Source organism: Mytilus galloprovincialis, chromosome 6 (genome assembly GCF_965363235.1).
Source record: "Mytilus galloprovincialis chromosome 6, xbMytGall1.hap1.1, whole genome shotgun sequence".
Taxonomy (NCBI): domain Eukaryota; kingdom Metazoa; phylum Mollusca; class Bivalvia; order Mytilida; family Mytilidae; genus Mytilus; species Mytilus galloprovincialis.
This window is the reverse complement of record NC_134843.1, coordinates 19,716,297-19,736,811: the sequence shown is the minus strand read 5'-3', so window position 1 is coordinate 19,736,811 and position 20,515 is coordinate 19,716,297. Positions and strand designations below refer to the sequence as shown.

At 31.0% G+C, this 20,515-nt stretch overlaps 1 protein-coding gene across 1 annotated transcript in view; it reads left to right on the top strand.

Annotated features, from left to right (window-relative positions):
* LOC143078525 (uncharacterized) overlaps positions 1-20,515 on the top strand; it is a 30,897-nt gene that overhangs the window by 6,180 nt on the left and 4,202 nt on the right. The window contains exons 6-7 of the mRNA XM_076253388.1: positions 3,555-3,660; positions 8,169-8,352. Of these exons, the coding sequence (XP_076109503.1) occupies positions 3,555-3,660; positions 8,169-8,352 (290 nt within the window). The remainder of the gene's footprint in view (positions 1-3,554; positions 3,661-8,168; positions 8,353-20,515) is intronic.

Below are 20,515 nucleotides of genomic sequence, written 5' to 3'. Positions count from 1 at the left end.
GTTTCGGCAAAAATGTTTATCGACAGGATGAGACATTCATATGGTCACTAATTGCGCCCTTTTAATACATAGGATAGCAGACTTGTGTTTGTACTGTAATAAATTATCGTTAATGACCAAACTCAGTTAATACCCTCTTAATTGCAATTAATTGATATATTTAACCACACGTACCGTTAAATGTATTTTGATGATATATATTTTTCGTTAAATAATCACGAATTTTTCAAATATATGGCTGAAATTTACCAAAATGAACTTTCTATAAATAAATAAAAAGTAAACGTTTTACACGAGAAACTTCACACTAAAATTTACGACAGATGGGACGATTTGCAGTTCCCAATTGCAAACTTTTCTTTTTTTGATGGTGATTTTCCTTTGGTACCATCTTACGGTGTTTATATTTCACAACTCGTTCGCTATACCCGTGTCTGTTGTGACGCTTTAGATTTTAAGGGCATACGATACAGTTTTGATCCCGTATTTACATTTTGATAAAAAATTTCCATATACAATACTTTTTACCTGATTAAATCAAATATGTATTAAAAAATATACCTTTTTGAGTAAAATGAGGTCGAAATATTGTATATTTGCTCAAAATTCGCATTTGAGGCCGTATTTTCTCTTTGGCAAAAAAGATAACTTTTTTGTTTTAAAAATAAACACAATTTTTTTTTTAAATAATTTGTTATTTCTGTATTTCATAACTAGTCTAAAAATTTATACATTTTTTATTCAGAAATAACTCATATTTATGAATGTAGAAAAAAACATAAATTTTTGGTGAATATTTATCAAATTAAAAAAAACTGCACTATTTACGTTTTCATGAAAATTGGTACACATAATCTTCTTGCGTAATCAAACCAAATGACATTTTAAAAAAGAGGGGTTCATGAACTCGTTTTCAAGTTAAAAAAGTTTGAATGATAAAAATCAGTCGAAAACTGTATCTTTTCCCGATAAGTCATAGTTTGACGTCGAGAAAATAACTATTTACGTTAGAAACATCATTACCTCCCATGTAACTGTATCGTATGCCCTTAATGAACATAATCTACGTATTACTGGTAAATTATTAAAATGAGGAATTTCGTTAACACAAATTATTTGATATCTTTACAAAATTCTTCCATAGATATAAAGATTTAATTTTGACGATTGATTGTGGCCGTAGAAAACTTATTTCAAACGGGATAGCACAACCCTATTTTACGGAGATGTTGTTTGCCTTGACCGGACACTTCGAAAAGGTACCTGGTAAGCTCATTGATCTTTTAAATACACTTATTACAAAAGGATTTCAATTCAACATTTAGTATAATAAGATGTTTGAATATTGTTTTTATTAGTATAAATATTGATTTTGTTATCAGTTGATAAAAAGCAAACTAAATAAATTAGTACTTCGAATAGCAATGAATGTGTTATACACAAAAAGACATATTCACTTTTAAATGTCTACAATCTGTCGATCCTGTAGCTTGGTATTGCACGAAGTTATGTTTTCTTTTCTGACTGTTTATGACATCTTTACACTAAATCCATTGGATGTTGGATGTGTATCGATTAATGATTTAATCCTAGATGCATGGTTTTGTAAATTTTTGTTAATGACTTTGAACTAGCTGTCAGAAACTGCGAGTGCTCTCAGATCTGTACTAAGTGTCTTTCTGTTGTTGGGATTTACAACGGAAGAACTTAGATCTACCCTAAATTAATACTACGATTGGATATCTTACATTGTATCTGAAAGTGATTTTATGCATTTCCTCCCAGGTTTCTACATAACAGGAAAAGACCTTTTGGTTGATTCAAAATATTCATAGAAATTCAAACATTTAAGAACGTAGGCTTTGTCATATTGAAAAACAAAATTGTCTTGTAACGTTTAAAAGTAATTCAAGTGAAATTGGTCATCACAAATTATTAAAATTAAAAATGTAGTGCACACTGAATAATCCGCGTAGCTTAAATGTTTCTAAAATTTCTACAAACACTACGAAATCACTTTATGGAAATCCCATTAAATGGCGTTTTCAAGACTCACCTAAAATTTTCATTTTTACGCATTTAGTAGGTGAAGGGCACAATTATCTACGAGATACATAAAAAAAATTAAATCATGATTTTTTTTTGTTCGATCATTAACGAAAGTGAAATAGTCAAATAAGGATTCGGTTTTAGCAGCCAGTATTGTTCAATTTTGTCAAAACAAGCTAAGAAACATCAATGAGGAATTATTCACTTGAAATTGAATAATTCGGCCTCATTGAATCCGTATTCATGTGAACTTCAATTTAAACCCTCAGCTAGAGGTGGATCATGCATGATTTTTGCGTGTTCAGTTATTTAAGGGAAAAGAATGTCAACATTGAAACCGTAACAAAGGTAAAATCATTTGATTGACTAATTCGATCCTTAAAAAAATCAATCTTTTACAGGTAAAATCGAAAATTAACTAACATTTAAACCTTAAACTTGAAATCAACTTGACATAGAAAAATCCAATTCACGAGGTCCATATATCTATTTATATTTATGTTTATATTCATCGTTCATATATGTTTCTATGAAAGGAGTAGGTCCGGTAAGGGCAGATTTTGGCCTCAAATTTCAGGTTCATCTGACGAAAGATTTTGGACACTTTTTAAACACTTAAGTGCCTATTTCAGTTGATTCAATTAGTTCATTGGAAAGATTTTAACTGGTTTAGTCATTAAAAATGCTCCGATTCAGGCTTAATAGGAAAAATCTATCAAATATGCCAAACAAATGCATTTTTCAGATGGCTTTTGTCAAAAATGAAAGTGGCCGTATCCGTGTTCATCCTCAACCTTTATATATGTTATGTAGTATCATCAAATACAACTTTCAATATTAAGAATAAACACAAATGTGTCCCTTTCCATTTAAGACGGAAACCGTCTAAACTTCTACTAAAATTCTAAAATTGTGAAGATTTCAGTAATTTAGCATGACTTTATGATGCTAGTATCCGATATATGAGCATTGTATTGTCAAAAACAATCCATATTTATGTAGCTGAAGCATTATACTTTCCAATAAATAACTCAAAGTTTACATTTTAACAATTTTGTAAAAATGCTAAATTTTTGGGCCAAAAAGGGGTCTTTCTGAACCTACTCTATTCGTCCGCAAAAACTACCTTATTAGCAACATTCGGATTTCTTTAAGGGTTTAGATCCGACGAACTTTTATTAAGATTCGTTTTAGCAATACAACAAAGTCCAAGACCATTTTCAAGTTGTATTGAAAATTTTCTTTAATTTGTATTCTAGTAGTAGCGCAATTACTATATCATATCTTGATCAAACCATGGACATACGAACGCATATCAATTAAGCATCCTATTTCATTTTGTACAAAGAAAGATTGTCTTTAGTTCGCTGCTTTGCGTACTAATGAAACGTAGAAGAAGCGTTTTTAAGGGTCTATGTTAAATTTATACACAGTCGACCACTTTCACGATTAAAAAGTATTAGTGTAAATTACAAATATAATTTATAATTTTGTTTGAATTGCAGATTACTACATATCTCCACAAAATTGTACAGCATATGGTGATAATGATAAAGCGGTTGTGGACAAATATGGCAGAACAAAACAAGTCGAATTGTGGACATATGAAAATTAAGACATACAAATATATATTTCTAAACTCACAATATGATGTCCAAAACATTCTATCTTGTTAGCTTAACAAGGTAACTGTGTACAAAAAGATATATAACGTACACGAACGTATTGATCAGTTTACTCCATCTCTAATTCCCGTTTTTAGTTTATTATTCTTATTATGTCCTTTAAACAGTGTTTTGTTTTTGTTTTCCCCCCCTATAGGCACTTTATCTGCGCTAGATTTACTAAAACTAAAACTCATACATCTGACTATAACCCCTTCAACAAAAGGTTTTTAAATGTGATTTAGAGAATTTGTTTTGTTATGGGTTTTGACACTTTTAAGTCTTTAAAATTTGCGTATTTTTTGCCACTTCCATTTTGTAAATTTTCGTTACATAAGTATTTTTTTAAGTGAAGTAATATTTTAGTTTAACTTTGCGGGTGCGAGTGCTTCTTTGTAGCGGCATTATCCTGCTCTTTTTACAAATCAACAATGGTGTCTTATTCGTGCAAGAGAAACTCTTTAACATGAGTCAGACATTTATCGTCCCCTTCCGACAGACTATCATCGTTTCATCAAGACCATACTCGAAATTGTGTCAATGGGGAGCCGGAAATTCGGTCCCTGAGATTTTCTCCCCAGAGCGGGAATGCGGGAATTGAACTAGGAACCTTTGTGTTAGTAGTCCAATGCTCTTACCACGACTATACTACGATCATAACATGTTCATACCGCGATTTAACTACGCTTCCAGCAATAACGTCAACATGGTGTTCCATATCAATACTGTATCATTTCTTCTATTTCTCATTGATACGTAGAGTTTCTCGGAAACAACGCATTCATGCAACCAACATTACGTAAGTGTAAGGGTAGACGTAGAGGCAGAGAGAGATCTAATAGTAACCTATCCTGATCCAGTAGAGATGTTGGACCGACTGATCCAACTTATTGCTTGTCCATCAAGATCAAGTGACGATGCTTTAGTGAACTATAGTAGGGATGACACAGATATGCCAATTATGATTGAGCCGTTGGAGATAAAGGACAAAAGGTCCAAATAACATACAGACAAACAAAAGGTGAAGAGCTATTATATATTTTATATGACAATGACAATGATCGTGATGATCGTAGTATGAACGTAGTCGGGTCGTAAAAACAGCGTGATGAGGTCGGCATGGGCGTGCTAAAATCGTACTATGTTCTTGAACAGCGTGGTATACGCGTGGTATAAACGTGGTATAGTCGTAGTGGAAGCGTGTTTTGGTCGCGGTAAGAACGTGATGGTCGTAGTTAGGTCGTAGTAAAGTAGCTGTAAGATCGGAGCGAAGTCTCCCTGATTATAATCGCGCTTTCGCTACGCTGTCGCTACGACCTTTGCGATTTTACCATGACCTTTCTGCGCCCTCACAATGATTGTACTACGACCTGATTTCGCCACGACCGCACCACAATTGCTTTGAAAAATAGATGAATCGAGATTAATAAAATCTAATAAAGCACAAGATCACTATTAAAACATGAAATACCATTAACAGCATTCTATAATTACTGATGCCTTTGTAATATTTATCTATTGATGCTTAATTACAACGCAGTCCCACTAGGCCACAGATCATAGAGTGATCGTGGCCGTAAAATGAAAGAAGACGCACAGACAAACAATATAATACATGACACAACATAGAAAACTAAAGAATAATCAACACGAACCCCACCAAAAACTAGGGGTGATCTCAGGTGTTTCGGAAGGGTAAGCATATCCTGCTCCATATGTGGCACCCGTCGTGTTGCTTATGTTATAACAAATCCAGTAAATAGTAGACTTCGGTAGGTCGTAGTTACGACGAAAGAAACATATCCGATATTATTTGTGAAACGGTTATCAATAACGGTCAACCAACTCGTGATGGCGTCCGTAAAATTTACGAAGGGATGATTTTTACTTCACCATTTGGAACTCTTGGTTTAATAGATTCCTTGGGAGCAGCAACCCTCTGTCAAGAAAATCATGATAGGAAATGCAAGCACGGGAATATCGTATCAATTGGGAGATATATACCCCGTATGCAGGTGCTGCTTGAATGTTGCTACTAGTATTTAGAAATGGAAAGTTCACAATTGGAAAGCTGAAATCATCTCTTTTGTCTTAAAGTTTTGTTTTCAACCGACCCTCATTTTCAAATTCTAGATGTAAGTCAAGATATGAGGCTGACTTAACTGTATCTATTGTATCCTTTATCTCTACTTCGATGGGATAGATGCGTTCAACATAGTCAACACATTTTGAATTATTTAGTGAAAGAGTGTCATCTATATAGCGGAAAGTAGAGTTAAAGGATATTGTTAACCTCTTATCTTTCTTTCTAAGAAGTTCCTGTATGAAGTCGGCCTCATAATAATAAAGAAACAAGTCGGCCAGAAGAGGGGCACAATTGGTTCCCATTGGATTGCCGACAGTCTGTTGAAAAACAAGTCCTCCGAACGTAACAAATATGGTGTCATTCAAAAAATCAAACATCTTGATAATGTCAGTTTCAGAGAATTTTTAGTTTGAATCAGAGTGATCCTTTACAAAGTAGGATTTATCCCTCCCTAATACAAGATACTTGTATCTACGTTGGCCATTCTTTTTTATGAAACAAAGCTATACCATCTCTTTTAATTTGTTTTTTAGTTTGGAATGTGGAATACTTGTGTAAAGTGTAGAAAAGTCAAAAGTTTTAATACTATTGGAAGATGACAGAGAGTTAGATTGAATTTACTCTAAACGATCTTTGGAATTTTTAAGTATCCACATCTTATTCACGCCACCTCTAGAATAGGCAGTTTCACAATAAATTTGAAGCCCGTCTTTGATAGCTGATAAAATAGATGTTAATAATTTAGAAAGAGGTTTCGTGGAGCACTTGGAAGACCCAGCAATATACCGTTGTTTGTAAGATATAATGAATAAGCGTTAATTCTTAAAAAAAAAAGAAACCATGAGCCTGGAGAATCCACGGTAAATGAATGTCACAACAATGGTTTAACTAGTAGATAACTGTTGTATACAGTGATATCTGTATTGATAAATTGTTGAAAAAAGTAAAATCACAAAAATGCTGAACTTAGAGGAAAATCAATTCGGAAAGTCCATATAAATCACATGGCACAATCAAATAACAAAACGCATCAAAAACGAATGGACAAGAACTGTCATATTCCTGACTTGGTACAGGCATTTTCAAATGTTGAATTAAACCTGGTTTTAAAGCGCTTACCCTCTCACTTTGATGACAGTCTCATCAAATTCCGTTATATTTACATTGATGCGTTAACTAAACAGACGCAATAAATAAAATAGTTAAAATATGACTGTTTTAAGGCCAAAAAAAATGTGACTTCTTTTTGTCTTTTAAGATAAGGAATGGTAAAACTATAAATACAATTATTCAAGATATTTGCCAACGTCTTATGAAAATTAATATTATCGTTCCAAACTATTAGACAACTTTCGAGTTATGTTCTGCACCGAGTTCGTCAATTATGCATGCTTTTATGACGTCATTCTCCAGATAGAGGGGATTGCCTGAATCCATGCACTATTAAAGTTCACCAAGCGTCTTTGTGATCCTCATATGTAGAATAAACTAGTAACAATGTTTGTTCAGTAGGTACGTAGTCACAATTCAGAATGAGAACAGTGCTGATTATCATTTATAAGACTTTGATTTGCCGAATAATTCGTGCCATAAAGCATCATTTTTTTTCATTGAAAAGCAACACTCAATCAATCAATTATTTAATAGACGGGCATTTGTGTGCTCCTGGCGCAGCAACTAATTCAAACTTTTGATTTTAGAAATACTTAAAACAAACCCACGAAAATCTAACTCTCTGGCAAATGAGGTCTGTTTTGATCTTTTGAACCGCGTATACATTAAGTTCGGAAGTTTTTGTCCTGTTTTTTTTTATTTTTTAATTTTGTGCTTAGTACAACCTTTAGGAATCAAGCTCTCTCTTACGGATGTTAACAATTTGTTCTTTTGATTTGTTGTTACACAACTTTCTGAGGTTAAGGGTTGGATTAAGTGCTAAGAAACAAATTTAATCCTAGCATAGTCTCTATGTGTCTGTCCTGATTCAGGAGCCTGTAATCCATTGGTTAGCTGTTGTATTATTGCTGTTTGTATCAAATTGTTTTTGTTAATTTTTGTAGCATAAATAATTCTTTGATTTCATATTTCATTGATTTACATTTGTTATCCTTACATTTCATAATTTGCTATATGGTATAGATTTGCTCATTTCTGAAGGCTGTGCGAAGACCTGTAATTGGATACATATGAGTTCTATGGATTTTAAGGATTAAAGCTGACCAAGAATTTTTACATATTTGATTCTCCGTCCAATTAAATGGCAAAATATCTTGGATAGAAAATTATTTTAGAATTTAAATACATTTAAAACTATGCATCGCATATACGTTAATCAAGTGGCATTTAATATTTTATTCTAAATTTCTTTTTAGATGTCTCAGTTCTCAATCGAAAAGTTTACGTCTAATGCACAGTTTTAATCAATTGACGAACCAAATTATTTATGCAGAAATGTTTGGGTTTCACTTCGACGTTAATGCTGATATAACAATTGAATGTGATGTTAAAGTATGTGGGAGTAGTTCATCATCAGATAAATTTTGTGTATTTCAAGGCGTAAGTATTTCTGCTAATAAATTTTTTTTTTAGGTGACGATTACTTGTATAAATACCGAATATTTACCTCATCTGCAAAAGACATCAATATCGTACGAAACAAAATTCCATGGGGAAAAACAAATAATTATGCTTGAGGATGAATGAATACTAATACACAGAGAAAAGACGACGTTTGATTTGCCAGTACTGTTTTTTTTCAGGTCTACACTTTGCGTAATGAAAAAAACAAAATTATAATATATCAAATGTCTGTATCTTGAAAAAGTGCAGAATATAACACTTCAAAATTATACTGTATAATCATGCGAACTGATTTCCAGCTAAAAAAAAAATTGAAGACATGTTCTTTTTGGTGGTAAATAAGGGATGGTATTTGGGAAGACTTTTAGACAAATTAACATGCAAGATGTAGACACATAGCAAGAAATACCCCCCACAACAAAAGAAGCTATATGAAGACGAGTGCCCCTAATTAGAATTTAATAAAAGACTTTGTTTTATAAAAAAAAAGACAAACTGTTCATCAGGTAAACTATGGCTTAAGATAATAAGTTAACCTATATAATTATAAATAAAACTCAAATATTAAAATCAAATACTTAAACATAAAACGCATAAAAAAACAAAAATATCAACTCAGTTAAGAAATTACCCTTTTATACTTGAGAACAAATTCAAATCACTGCTTGAAATTGATCTCATATTTTCAATTGGTGTATTTACGAAAAAGTATTAACCTGTACTTGAAGTAAGATGTGAATCAGATCTAAGTTTAAAAATTTCATAGATTTATAAACACGTATATTACGTAAATTATCGTTATATCTGTACACTAAAGAATTCTTGTGGGCCAATTCAGTCAAACACATGTTTTTTTGTCTCTGGTGGTTTCCTTGTTTCACTTTTCAATGTTGACATTTTTTTATATTTTTATTTCTTATACTTGAAGAACCCTTTAGGGCATGCGTTACCATCTCCAGCTAAAGGTCAAGTTAAGTTTACATCAATACAGATTCACATAAAGATGAATTAATGACATAAAAGCTAATAATACATTTTGTTTTATCTTATTTTGACCATATCGGACCAAACTGACTGCTCATAGCGAATTCTATTTCAATATCGAGCTATTTATACATAGTTGAAAAAAATCGCACCAAAACCCCTCTTTAAATGTTTAATTGCGAGCACTGTCAGACCTTTACTTGTGTCCTTTTTGTTTTGAGATTTATATATATTTTGCCACGTTCGGTCTGTGGTTTGGTTAGAAGTTTTCTGCTTTGTATCGATGTGATGAGTAAAGTCCTTTTCATCTGACTTTTATAGTTGAAATGAGGGTTAGGCGCCAGCAAAAAAGTTTAACCCCGCCACATTCTATATGTATCTGTCCCAAGTCAAGAACCTGTAATTTGGTGGTTGTCGATTTTGCTGTTTCTCATATTTATTTTTTGTTTATTGATTTGTCGTGGGTTGTGTCGTTTCACCACTATTGTAACCCTGCCACATTCCATATATGTATATGTTCCAAGTCAGGAGCCTGTAAGTCGTTGGATCATATCTGTCATTTTTGTTTTGTTTTGTATCTTATAAATAAGCTGTAAGTTTTCTTAATTCAATTGTTTCATATTTTTCATGTCAGGGTATGTTTTAGCGGATTATATGGTATGGGTTTTTTAATTGTTGAAATATGATCATATACGAAGTTTAAGCTGTGACATTTTGTAAAACATTGAATATACAATAAGGGAAGGTTGAGTACAACACTTAGATGATTTCAGCTTCCCAATTTTTAACTTTCCATTTCTATGTATCAACACTCATGCAGTGATGGCATATGGAGTACATATCTCCTAGCTCATACAATATTCTAGACCCATGTGTATATTCCGCGTCTATTTTGAATCATGTATCTTAAAAATAGAAAATAAAATAGTTCAACAAACTAATAATTATGGTCAAGATGAAAGAAGAATACTGAAATTAGAAAAAAGACAAAAAAGATGATTGCATGTTTCCTTTTTCAATTTTCCAAGAAAGTGGTGGCCATATTGCGACATCTCCGTCTCTCATCCTATTTCGTTTTTACGTTAATCAACTTCTGCAGTTTGATATGTTTCGATGAGCGTAACTCTTGTGTCATTTCGGCTCTGGTGGAGAGCTGTATCATTGGCATTCAGATATCAATTAAAAAATATATAATCTTGTAATAGGTCTGCACAATGATACCGATGACACAGATGTTTGAATTCTTTGATATTTCTGGTTCTACCGGACCTTTTATGGCAATGATGGAAATCTACCTAAATTATTGAAAAATAGATATTGAAATTCTATCATTAAACAGGCGTAATACACAAAATTATTCGATTAAAAGGTTTCTTTCTTCCAATGGTTTGACGACTGGTAATATTGAAGGTGTCTCGCTAAGACTGAAGATTTGATTGAGTTGTTTGCTATGACTTTATGAAATCTGTTGGTATTATTGATTATGATTTTTCTTTTTCGCATGCACTTAGTATTTCACACGTATTTGTTATTGATAGTGACCTATTTTTTTACAACAGTCATGACAGTAAGGTTAACTTATAATTCAAACTTAAATTCAGAGAAATATTTGCTCTAACGAGACCAGTGCCTGAATAAAAGAACCTACACCTCATTTTTAGGTCAGATAATTTTGTGACATAAACTGTTGGAATCGGTATCAGATATGACCTGGAACTTGTAAATTATTGGTAATATTAATTGCATGGAAAGAAAAGGGCCTGAAATGGCGAAATGTTTTATCTTCACAATTGTTTTATATTTTTTATACATAAAGTTAATTTCTGCGGACAGTATGTCTACTGCCAATGCGCAAAAGCGTAGAAGACATGGATTGATAACATTACAAAACCAACAAAAATCTGAAATGGCCTATATCTGTACTCGACTGTTCTGATATTTACTGGATCAGTCTGAATTGGTCTGAAATTTACTTGATAATACTGACTGTATAGTCTGAACGATACTTAAGGGTGTACGATACAGTAACAGGGGAGGTAATGACGTTGCTAACGTATATTGTTATTTTCGCGACGTCAAACTAAGACTTATCTGGAAAAGGTGCAGTTTTCGGCTGATTTTTATCATTCAAACTGATTTAACTTGAAAACGAGTTCATGGATCCCTCTTTTTTAAAATGACATTTGGTTTAATTACGTAAGAAGAGTATGTATACCAGTTTTCATGAAAACGTAAGTAGTGCAATTTTTTTTAATTTGGTTAATATACAGCAAAAATGACGGATTTTTCCTACATTCATGATCATTTGATTAATTTGTGTTATTTGTAAAAATAAAATTTACAAATTTATGCAATATTTATAAAACACAGATATTACAAATAATTTAACAAAACAATTGATCGTGTTTAACTTTTAAAACAAAAAGGTTATGTATTTTATCAAAAGGAAAAATACGTCCACAAATCCGAATTTTTCTGGAAATATCTGAAATTTGAACCTCAATTTACTCAAAAAGTAGCACATGAAGGTATATTTTTTTTTATAGCATATTTGATTTAATGAGATAAAAAAAATAGCCTACATGCAAATTTTTATCAAAATTTAAATACGGAATCAAAACTGTATCGTATACCCTTAAGGAGGCTCGCGGGTATAAAATTTTCAGAAAAAATTAAACATTTATTTTTCATTACAAATTTTATTTATTACCTTTAGTAGTTGTTACTTTATCATATGGTACAAAAATCTTTCCAAAAAACCAATTCGTGTTGGCCCTAGGTGACTTTTAAAATGTAGATATCATTGAAAAAGCTCCAAATTATCTCCCTTTGGTGCAAAAATGCCATTTTTTGGCATTAAAATTGAAATATCTTTTTTAACTCATCGGTGACCTATATTTTTTATTGTTGTTTTCGAATAAGTTGTACATAAACTAAATAATTGTAAAATTTAAGCGATTTCTGTAATTTAGTTCTTTTTTTATTTCGATATTACTTCTGTTTCTCCTATTAGTTCAACAGAAAAAAAGGACATTAACAAAAATGTATGCTTCTTTCGATGGCAGATTGTGACCGTAAATGAACGGTGACCCCATTTTTTTATTTCATTTTTCTTTTCAGTATAAGATAAAGTTCATTTATAGAAAAATATAGCGAAGTCCTATATTAAATAAAAATTTCGATTTAGACCCGCGAGCCCCCTTAACAGTCTAAACTTGTACTCGACCATTTTATACTCGTCTGAACCATGATGGACCTAGTCTGAAATATACTCGACCAAGACTTAACCAACCTAGACCTATTTTTGTATTCAACTACTGTATTTCATAAATGTATGAACTGATTGTAACAACAGCTATTTCCCCTGACTAGAAATTTGAACAACAATATGAAATTGAAAATGTATTCAATATAGCATCGAAACTAAAATTTACAATAAACATAATATAACTCAAACATCATATTCATTAACCTTTACATGATAATTATATATATTTCACCTTAAAATAATATTAAAATAAGCTGCTCCAATACCCTCAAACTGAATTGTTACTTATAATGTTATATTTTCAATGTTATTTTAATTTTAATTTATTTGAATGTTGCTGATATATTTTATGGCTACTGGACAATTTTCACCGTTAACTTAAGCTAAGTATAGAGTTATGGTGTCAGTTGAGTTTAGTTAATATTGCCGTAAACATTTTGTGTTTATTTATATATAAGTAGTATATAAATCAACTTAATAAATTAAAAATCACACCTTTGTTTTGTTAAACCGAGACTTCAATATGATCATGATAATAGAACTTCAATAGCAATCTTTGATAACCTTTTAAAAAGGAAATGTATTTCAATTAAATTTCAATTATTTTTTTATTAAAATTAGAGACATGGCATATAAGAACCACTTTAATGAGGTTTAATTACCTTAATATATGTGTGTTTACAGGACCCGTTGTTGGGTTGCTGCCCCTGAATTGGTAATTTTAAGAAAAATTTTCAGCTTTTGGTTATCATCTTGAATATTATTATAGATAGAGATAAACTGTAAACAGCAATAATGTACAGCAATGTAGGACCTACAAATAAGTCAACATGACCAAAATGATCAATTGACCCCTTAAGGAGTAGTTGACCTTTATAATTAATTTTTAACAATTTTCATATTTTCATTTTTGTAAATTTTTACAAAATTATTTCTACTGAAACTACTGGGCCAAGTTTATTATAGATAGAGATAATTGTAAGCATCTAGAATGTTCAGTCTACAAACACATCACCATCACCAAAACACACGTTTGTCATGAATCCATCTGTGTCCTTTGTTAAATATGCACATAGACCAAGGTGAGCGACACAGGCTCTTCAGAGCCTCTAGTTGATATATTTATTTTATGTAATATATCCCAAATTATAATAATAGATATATTTCTAATATAAAGTTTAACAGTTATCTTGTTGGCTGATGGTACCTCATTTTAAGCATAATGGTAAAACTAGTGTATGTAAATATGAAATCTATTTAGGGTACGTCTGGAGAGAAATGACTTAAAATTGTTTAGACAGTCAATGTACTGAGAGAGAATAAAACGTATTGCTTAGTGGAATATTTAATACAAGATATGCCAAAAAAGAAGAAATTAGAAGCTTTTGCTGATTATGTTTTAGCCACATATGTGATGACACAGTGTGTTGTTTCAACCATCATGAAGTTATTTTTTCTTCTAATTGGCACAAGCGTATGGTTTTATTTGGGGGTGCAAAAAATTATCAAAGGTACCAGGATTATAATTTAGTACGCCAGACGCGCGTTTCGTCTACATAAGACTCATCAGTGACGCTCATATCAAAATGATAACATGTAATTTTAAAGCAGGTGGCGCAAACGTAGCATTGTAGAAAATAGTTGTTGCGCAAAATGACGCTTTTTTGGCACAAACGGATCTCTCCCACATTTATAAAAGAAACATTTTGTATACATAAGCCAATCTGTACAGATTAATGAGAGACGATAATCAACTAAAAAAGTTCATAATAAATATTAAACCTGAATGGTAAAATAATGTAACAAAAGTATTCAATTATTATTTACAATATAAAATTTCTCGGCGTCTTTTCAGAATAAAGTTACAGGTTTTGGCACATAATCTTATAATATCTTGATTCGAAAATAAAAATACCATTTTCTGACAATCTGTAAAACTTAAAATGTTCATCAAATTAAAGAGACTCAGTAAAAAGAACTTGTCTGAGATCATTATAAACAGGACAATGTAAAATAACATGATATTCATCTTCAACAGTATTAAAACAATTGAAACAAAATCTCTCTTTAATTGGCAAATTTTCATACCTCCCAGTTTCCAGTCTAATATGACCCCACACCTAAAAAAATAAAAGCAAAGGCGCTTCTTTCACAAAAAGGCATCAATAGATTGCAGTCTATTCACATAATTTCGTGGTTACATTAGTTCGTGGACCTACGGGAATCCTAAATATCTCGCATTCGTGTTATTGTTATGACGTCAAGAACATATAAAATGAATCCCGTCGTTTCAAAGCAAGGTAAGACTTATTACTTATTTATTTAATAAACAAAATGGCTGATTTCACTTATTTCTTTATTTGTCTTATCCAACGACCTCAATAACTTTATTCCCAGCCTACAATCTCAAATCCAAGTGTTGTCTGATTACGCTACTTTCTAATGATCATTATCACGTGATTAACAAGGAAATTCCCTGTCAGCCAAAATAATCTATGAAACGCAATTTAAAGGTAAAGACAGTGTTTGCCATCAATTTGTTTTTAAAAATCATACAATTTCTTCGTTTATTACTTAAGCAAACTTCGGTCCCACGAGAAATCGTTAAAATGTATACATTATCAACTAATTTACCATAGACAGTATGTGTAAAGTGATATTCAAAAAGCGGTAACAATCTTAAAACTAATCCGAAAGGTTCCAAATTTACTGTGTATTGTTTTCATATCTAAAGCATTGATTTGAGACGAAAATAAAAATAAAATTTTTTGCAATTTTTGAGATTTCAAAAAACACTTTTTTTCCCAAAAATTTAAAAAAAACAATATTTCAACCCATTAGTTACAAAATGAACATAACTTGATTAGCATATTGAATATTTTTAAACAAATTTGAAATTTTATGTAGTACTCAGAAAATTATGTGTCGATTTTTTATTCAACTTTACGCAAAACTAATTTACACCCTATGATCGTTTACACGGAATTTAGATACTTTCCGAAAAGTTTTGATTTTCATTATCACATGTGCATACATTGCAAATGAAAGCTTTTTAAAATAGTGTATATAACATTTTGTTTTATATGTAACACTTTTTGATAAATTTTATTTCAAAGTCGTGTATCGTTTCTTTTGTTGACCAGTATATATTAGATGTAAATTGTTTGACTGTTTTAAGTTTTATTGATATTTAACATTTACTGTTAATAGTTCTTAATTAACAGTTGGACTACTTTTGAGTTTTGAACATTAATTTTGCTTGATTTTATAAATGTGAACTTTATAATCCATTGGAAAAAAATCATGATTCCAAAAGGGAAAAAAAATGATTGAACTGTAGCTTTAATCTCATTTTTTATAATTAATGGGAAGTAAAACTAACTGTTACTAGCAACTTTTAATTCAATTTTGTTACTTATTATTTTAATAATTTGTAAAAAGTTAAAAAAAATATTTTCCTTACTTTTTTGGTGTTTCAAATTTTTTTTTACGGTTTTCAGTCTCAATAAAGATTAATTTAAATACTTGGTCTTTAAACAATGTTTTTATTTTCACTGATTTGAAAAAAATATGCTTGTATGAAATAACAATTATATGCTCACCACTGGGCTTCCATACTGTGTGTTCTTCTTGTGTTATTTATAGATCGAACTTTTTCCACGAACATAGGTATCGTACTTGGCATCATATTCCAATTTGTGTACACAAGAAATGTAGGTCATATCAAATAAACTAGCTAGCGGAAAGAATCAAACTACGTTGTATTATTTTAATGAAGTTCTAAGGTAATATTATCGACATAAAAAACAAATGGTTGTTTTTAGTTTTACCGCATTCCGTTTGAATAGTCTTAATTATATCCACGAATATAGGTGACACTACCGTAGTTTTCAACAACATAATCCTGCTTAAAAATCTTATATGTTCTCAATTTATTACGCCCATTTTCCCGTCTGGAGGATGGTGAATTAACAATACTTTTCCATTCTTCAATATAATTATCAAACATTCTTAACATGACTGTATCAATAAACATATTTTTATTAAAATAAGTGTTTGTATTACACAAATCAACCAATTCAAGTTCCGTGAAATGTTATTTTGGCATCATTAGTTGGATCTTCTGTTTTTAAAATTGTCGTTTTATGTAAATTTTGTAAAAAAAAGAATCGCGAAAAAACGTCACAAAAGCAAAAAAAATTTTTTTTTAAACGGATTTATATTTCCATAATGATTAAGTATTACTTCCTTCAATATTGGTCCAATGAACGGAACACTTTATCTTTAATTTGAAAAAAGTCTTGTATCGTTTCTTTTGTTGACTAGTATATATCATTATCATTATTTTCAGTTTCTTTCTGCTTATCTTTCTGCCTTTTGAGTTTAACCTGTAAAATATTAAATAATAAAAATAATAATTTTGTGATACACAAATCTTTTATTTTTTAAACAAAACAAATAAATACACAATAAATTAAAACTGTTTACACAAATCTTCTATAAAACTCAGTAATCAATGTTAGTTGAACTTAATTTACAAGAATTGTGCTCAATAACTCCCTTTTGAAGTTCATTTGATAAACTAAAAGTCATCTTTTATTGGTAAAATACATCTAAAACATGCATTTTTGCTGTATATTAACCAAATTAAAAAAAATTGCACTACTTACGTTTTCATGAAAACTGGTACACATACTCTTCTTACGTAATTAAACCAAATGTCATTTTAAAAAAGAGGGATCCATGAACTCGTTTTCAAGTTAAATCAGTTTGAATGATAAAAATCAGTTGTCATTATTGCGGTTTTCCCTCTATCTACGTTTCAGAATACGGGTCATTTTTGTTGCTTGCTGAGAAAACTTCAAATGTTTTAAATAAATGCTCAATACCGATTCATGGGAGGGGGCAATAATTCCTCGCTGAACTGCATGAAGTGTTTCCGGAATTCATAATGATCGACAGGCCGATCCGCTACAATACAAAATCATAGAAAAGAAAACAGCTATTGTTCCCGCTGATTCCTTTGTAAATTGTATATATATGTGCAGAACTTAATGACACTGTCATGCAATATATACCGTAGACCATTCGCCTCGACATTCTGCATTGTATAAATGAGTGCATTATCCATGTTAGCAGTGCGTAGTTTATTTAAAAAAATTGATTGCTTTTGTGATTAAAATGTTTATAAAACAAATAGTTTCAATTCAATTTTAATTTGTTAATAAAAGGCTTAGTATATTATCTAAGAAAACATGAATCTAAAGTTTATAAATTTCGCTCATAATATCCGCTAATTTTAGAAAGCCATATGAAAAACGTGCATTCTAACGTTTTTATTTTGGATAACGTCTTCCAGTATGGGCCAGTATGTAACGTTAGTTGACACCAGTATCTTGCGACGTTTCATTGAATTTGTATATCTTTATTCTCAATAAACCATTTACATAGTTATAGAGAGACAAAGGTGTCAGTATTCACCTCAGAAACTTACAAAACCTTTGAATAGACTTATTAAGAAGGGATATAATTACGATACTGTTGTCAAGTCATTAAAGATTGCATATTTTGGCGTTAATATTGAGTCACTGATAAGGTCTTTGCATCGGAACTAAACACATTTATTCTAAAAACAGTTGTTGGCATGACACGGGGTATGTTCTTCTCATATATGTTATGATGGTATGATACTAAACCCCTAACGGGAAGGATTGTGCCTGATGTTCATATGATGAAATCATAATCTTTCAGTCAGTTTAATTGAAGTCTGGAGCTGGCATGTCAGTTAACTGCCAGTAGTCTGTTGTTATTTATGTATTATTGTCATTTTGTTTATTTTCTTTGGTTACATCTTCTGACATCAGACTCGGACTTCTCTTGAACTGAATTTTAATGTGCGTATTGTTATGCGTTTACTTTTCTACATTGGTTAGAGGTATAGGGGGAGGGTTGAGATCTCACAAACATGTTTGACCCCGCCGCATTTTTGCGCCTGTCCCAAGTCAGGAGCCTCTGGCCTTTGTTAGTCTTGTATTATTTTAATTTTAGTTTCTTGTGTACAATTTGGAAATTAGTATGGCGTTCATTATCACTGGACTAGTATATATTTGTTTAGGGGCCAGCTGAAGGACGCCTCCGGGTGCGGGAATTTCTCGCTACATTGAAGACCTGTTGGTGACCCTCTGCTGTTGTTTTTTATTTGGTCGGGTTGTTGTCTCTTTGACACATTCCCCATTTCCATTCTCAATTTTAATTATGTACAATATTTTATACAATGACAATATTTAAAATTTAACCTTAATAAGACAGATCAGTATTTTAATAGACTTGCTAAGTCTTATATCTTGGCTGCGTACTTGATGTCCTTTGTGTTTTCCTTTGGTTTGGCTAACGAGCAAGTTTCTGGGTTTTTTGCACTTCAAAAACTGTGCACAATGACTTAGTCATGGTTTGAACGGATTTCGTGTCAATCAACAGTCTCCGAAATAGTTTTTCTCGCTGTTCTGTTTAGAAGAAAAGTTTTTTTTTGTATAATTTAGTTTAGAATCTTACTACAACCTTAATTACAAATTGTGTAGAAATAATACCCAAATATGAGGATATTCAGATAACGGAGACAAATTCATTTTTCAGAATTTATTTTTACATTGAAATTCGTTCAAGGCTTGTATTACTGGACTTTAATGGGAAAAGAATCTTACTAAGTGCGGATTTGTTAAAACATTCGTATTACTCAGGAATAAAATTACTGGACAAGTCCGATCAAAATGAGAAATAACATCTTATTTATATGAGATTTTATTGTTTGAAAGCGTATTTTGGTGAGCACGGCAATAACGGCTTCCATATACAAAAGTAAACCTTAATTGATGAAAAGTATAACATTTGTTTCCCTTTTTAAATTCATGGAGTTCATTACTGGTCCAGGACAAGAACGATTTTCAAAAGGGGAAAAACTTTTACTAAATGCCATTTGGATTGAAACGTTATTTTATACATACATAGCTTCTCATTGGTCACAGAGTGATAATTATTTAAATGGATTTTAACGATAAGAAAATAGAACAAAACACACACAAACACATTGATATAAATAAGAATTAAAAGGCAATGATACCAATTTAGTGAGTAATCAGATTAGTTTGAAAGTAAATTATAAATGGTGTTTCACAGATTCTTGTCTTAGTATGGAAAAATGCAATTAAAGTCTATTGCAATGTATCTAGAGATATGAAAATACGAAAGAATTATTCACATCTTAATTTTTGAACTAAGATGAAACTTAATTTTTTATGAAATACAAAAATCTTAAAACATCATGATATTTATTTTAAACGTAACACTGTACTAACAACACGATTCATAAACAGAAATAAAGATAATCCAATCAATTTTGTTGATTGGATAATTCACGGCTCAGCAGGTGTGTAATCAGTGACACGTGCCCTCATTATTTTTTAAGAATAAACATATCTATCACAGTTCGATTTCAAATTCTACCAAAATTTAACATTAAAATAAGAAGCGTGTAAGGAATATATACATCCATCTTGTGTACAAATACGATGACTATAAAGGGTCCTGAGTGCACTTTGTATGTTGTATTGTTATATGTATAACCGACTTTAAATAAATCTTTTATGCTTTATGGATTTATGTCCTGAGTGCACTCAGGAGGTCCTGGGCGGTGTTTAGACGTACCGAGCTATTAAGTCTTTATTAAGGAATTTAGGAAAATTGAGTTAAAAAACTACACATACAAACAATAAGCACCTTAATGAGGTTTAAAAACCTTCAGAATATGTGTGGTTTTTAGGTAAAAGAAAATCATTTGTTTTAACAAAACTCTAAAAAAAAAATTAATTTATACAATTAATTATTTTATAA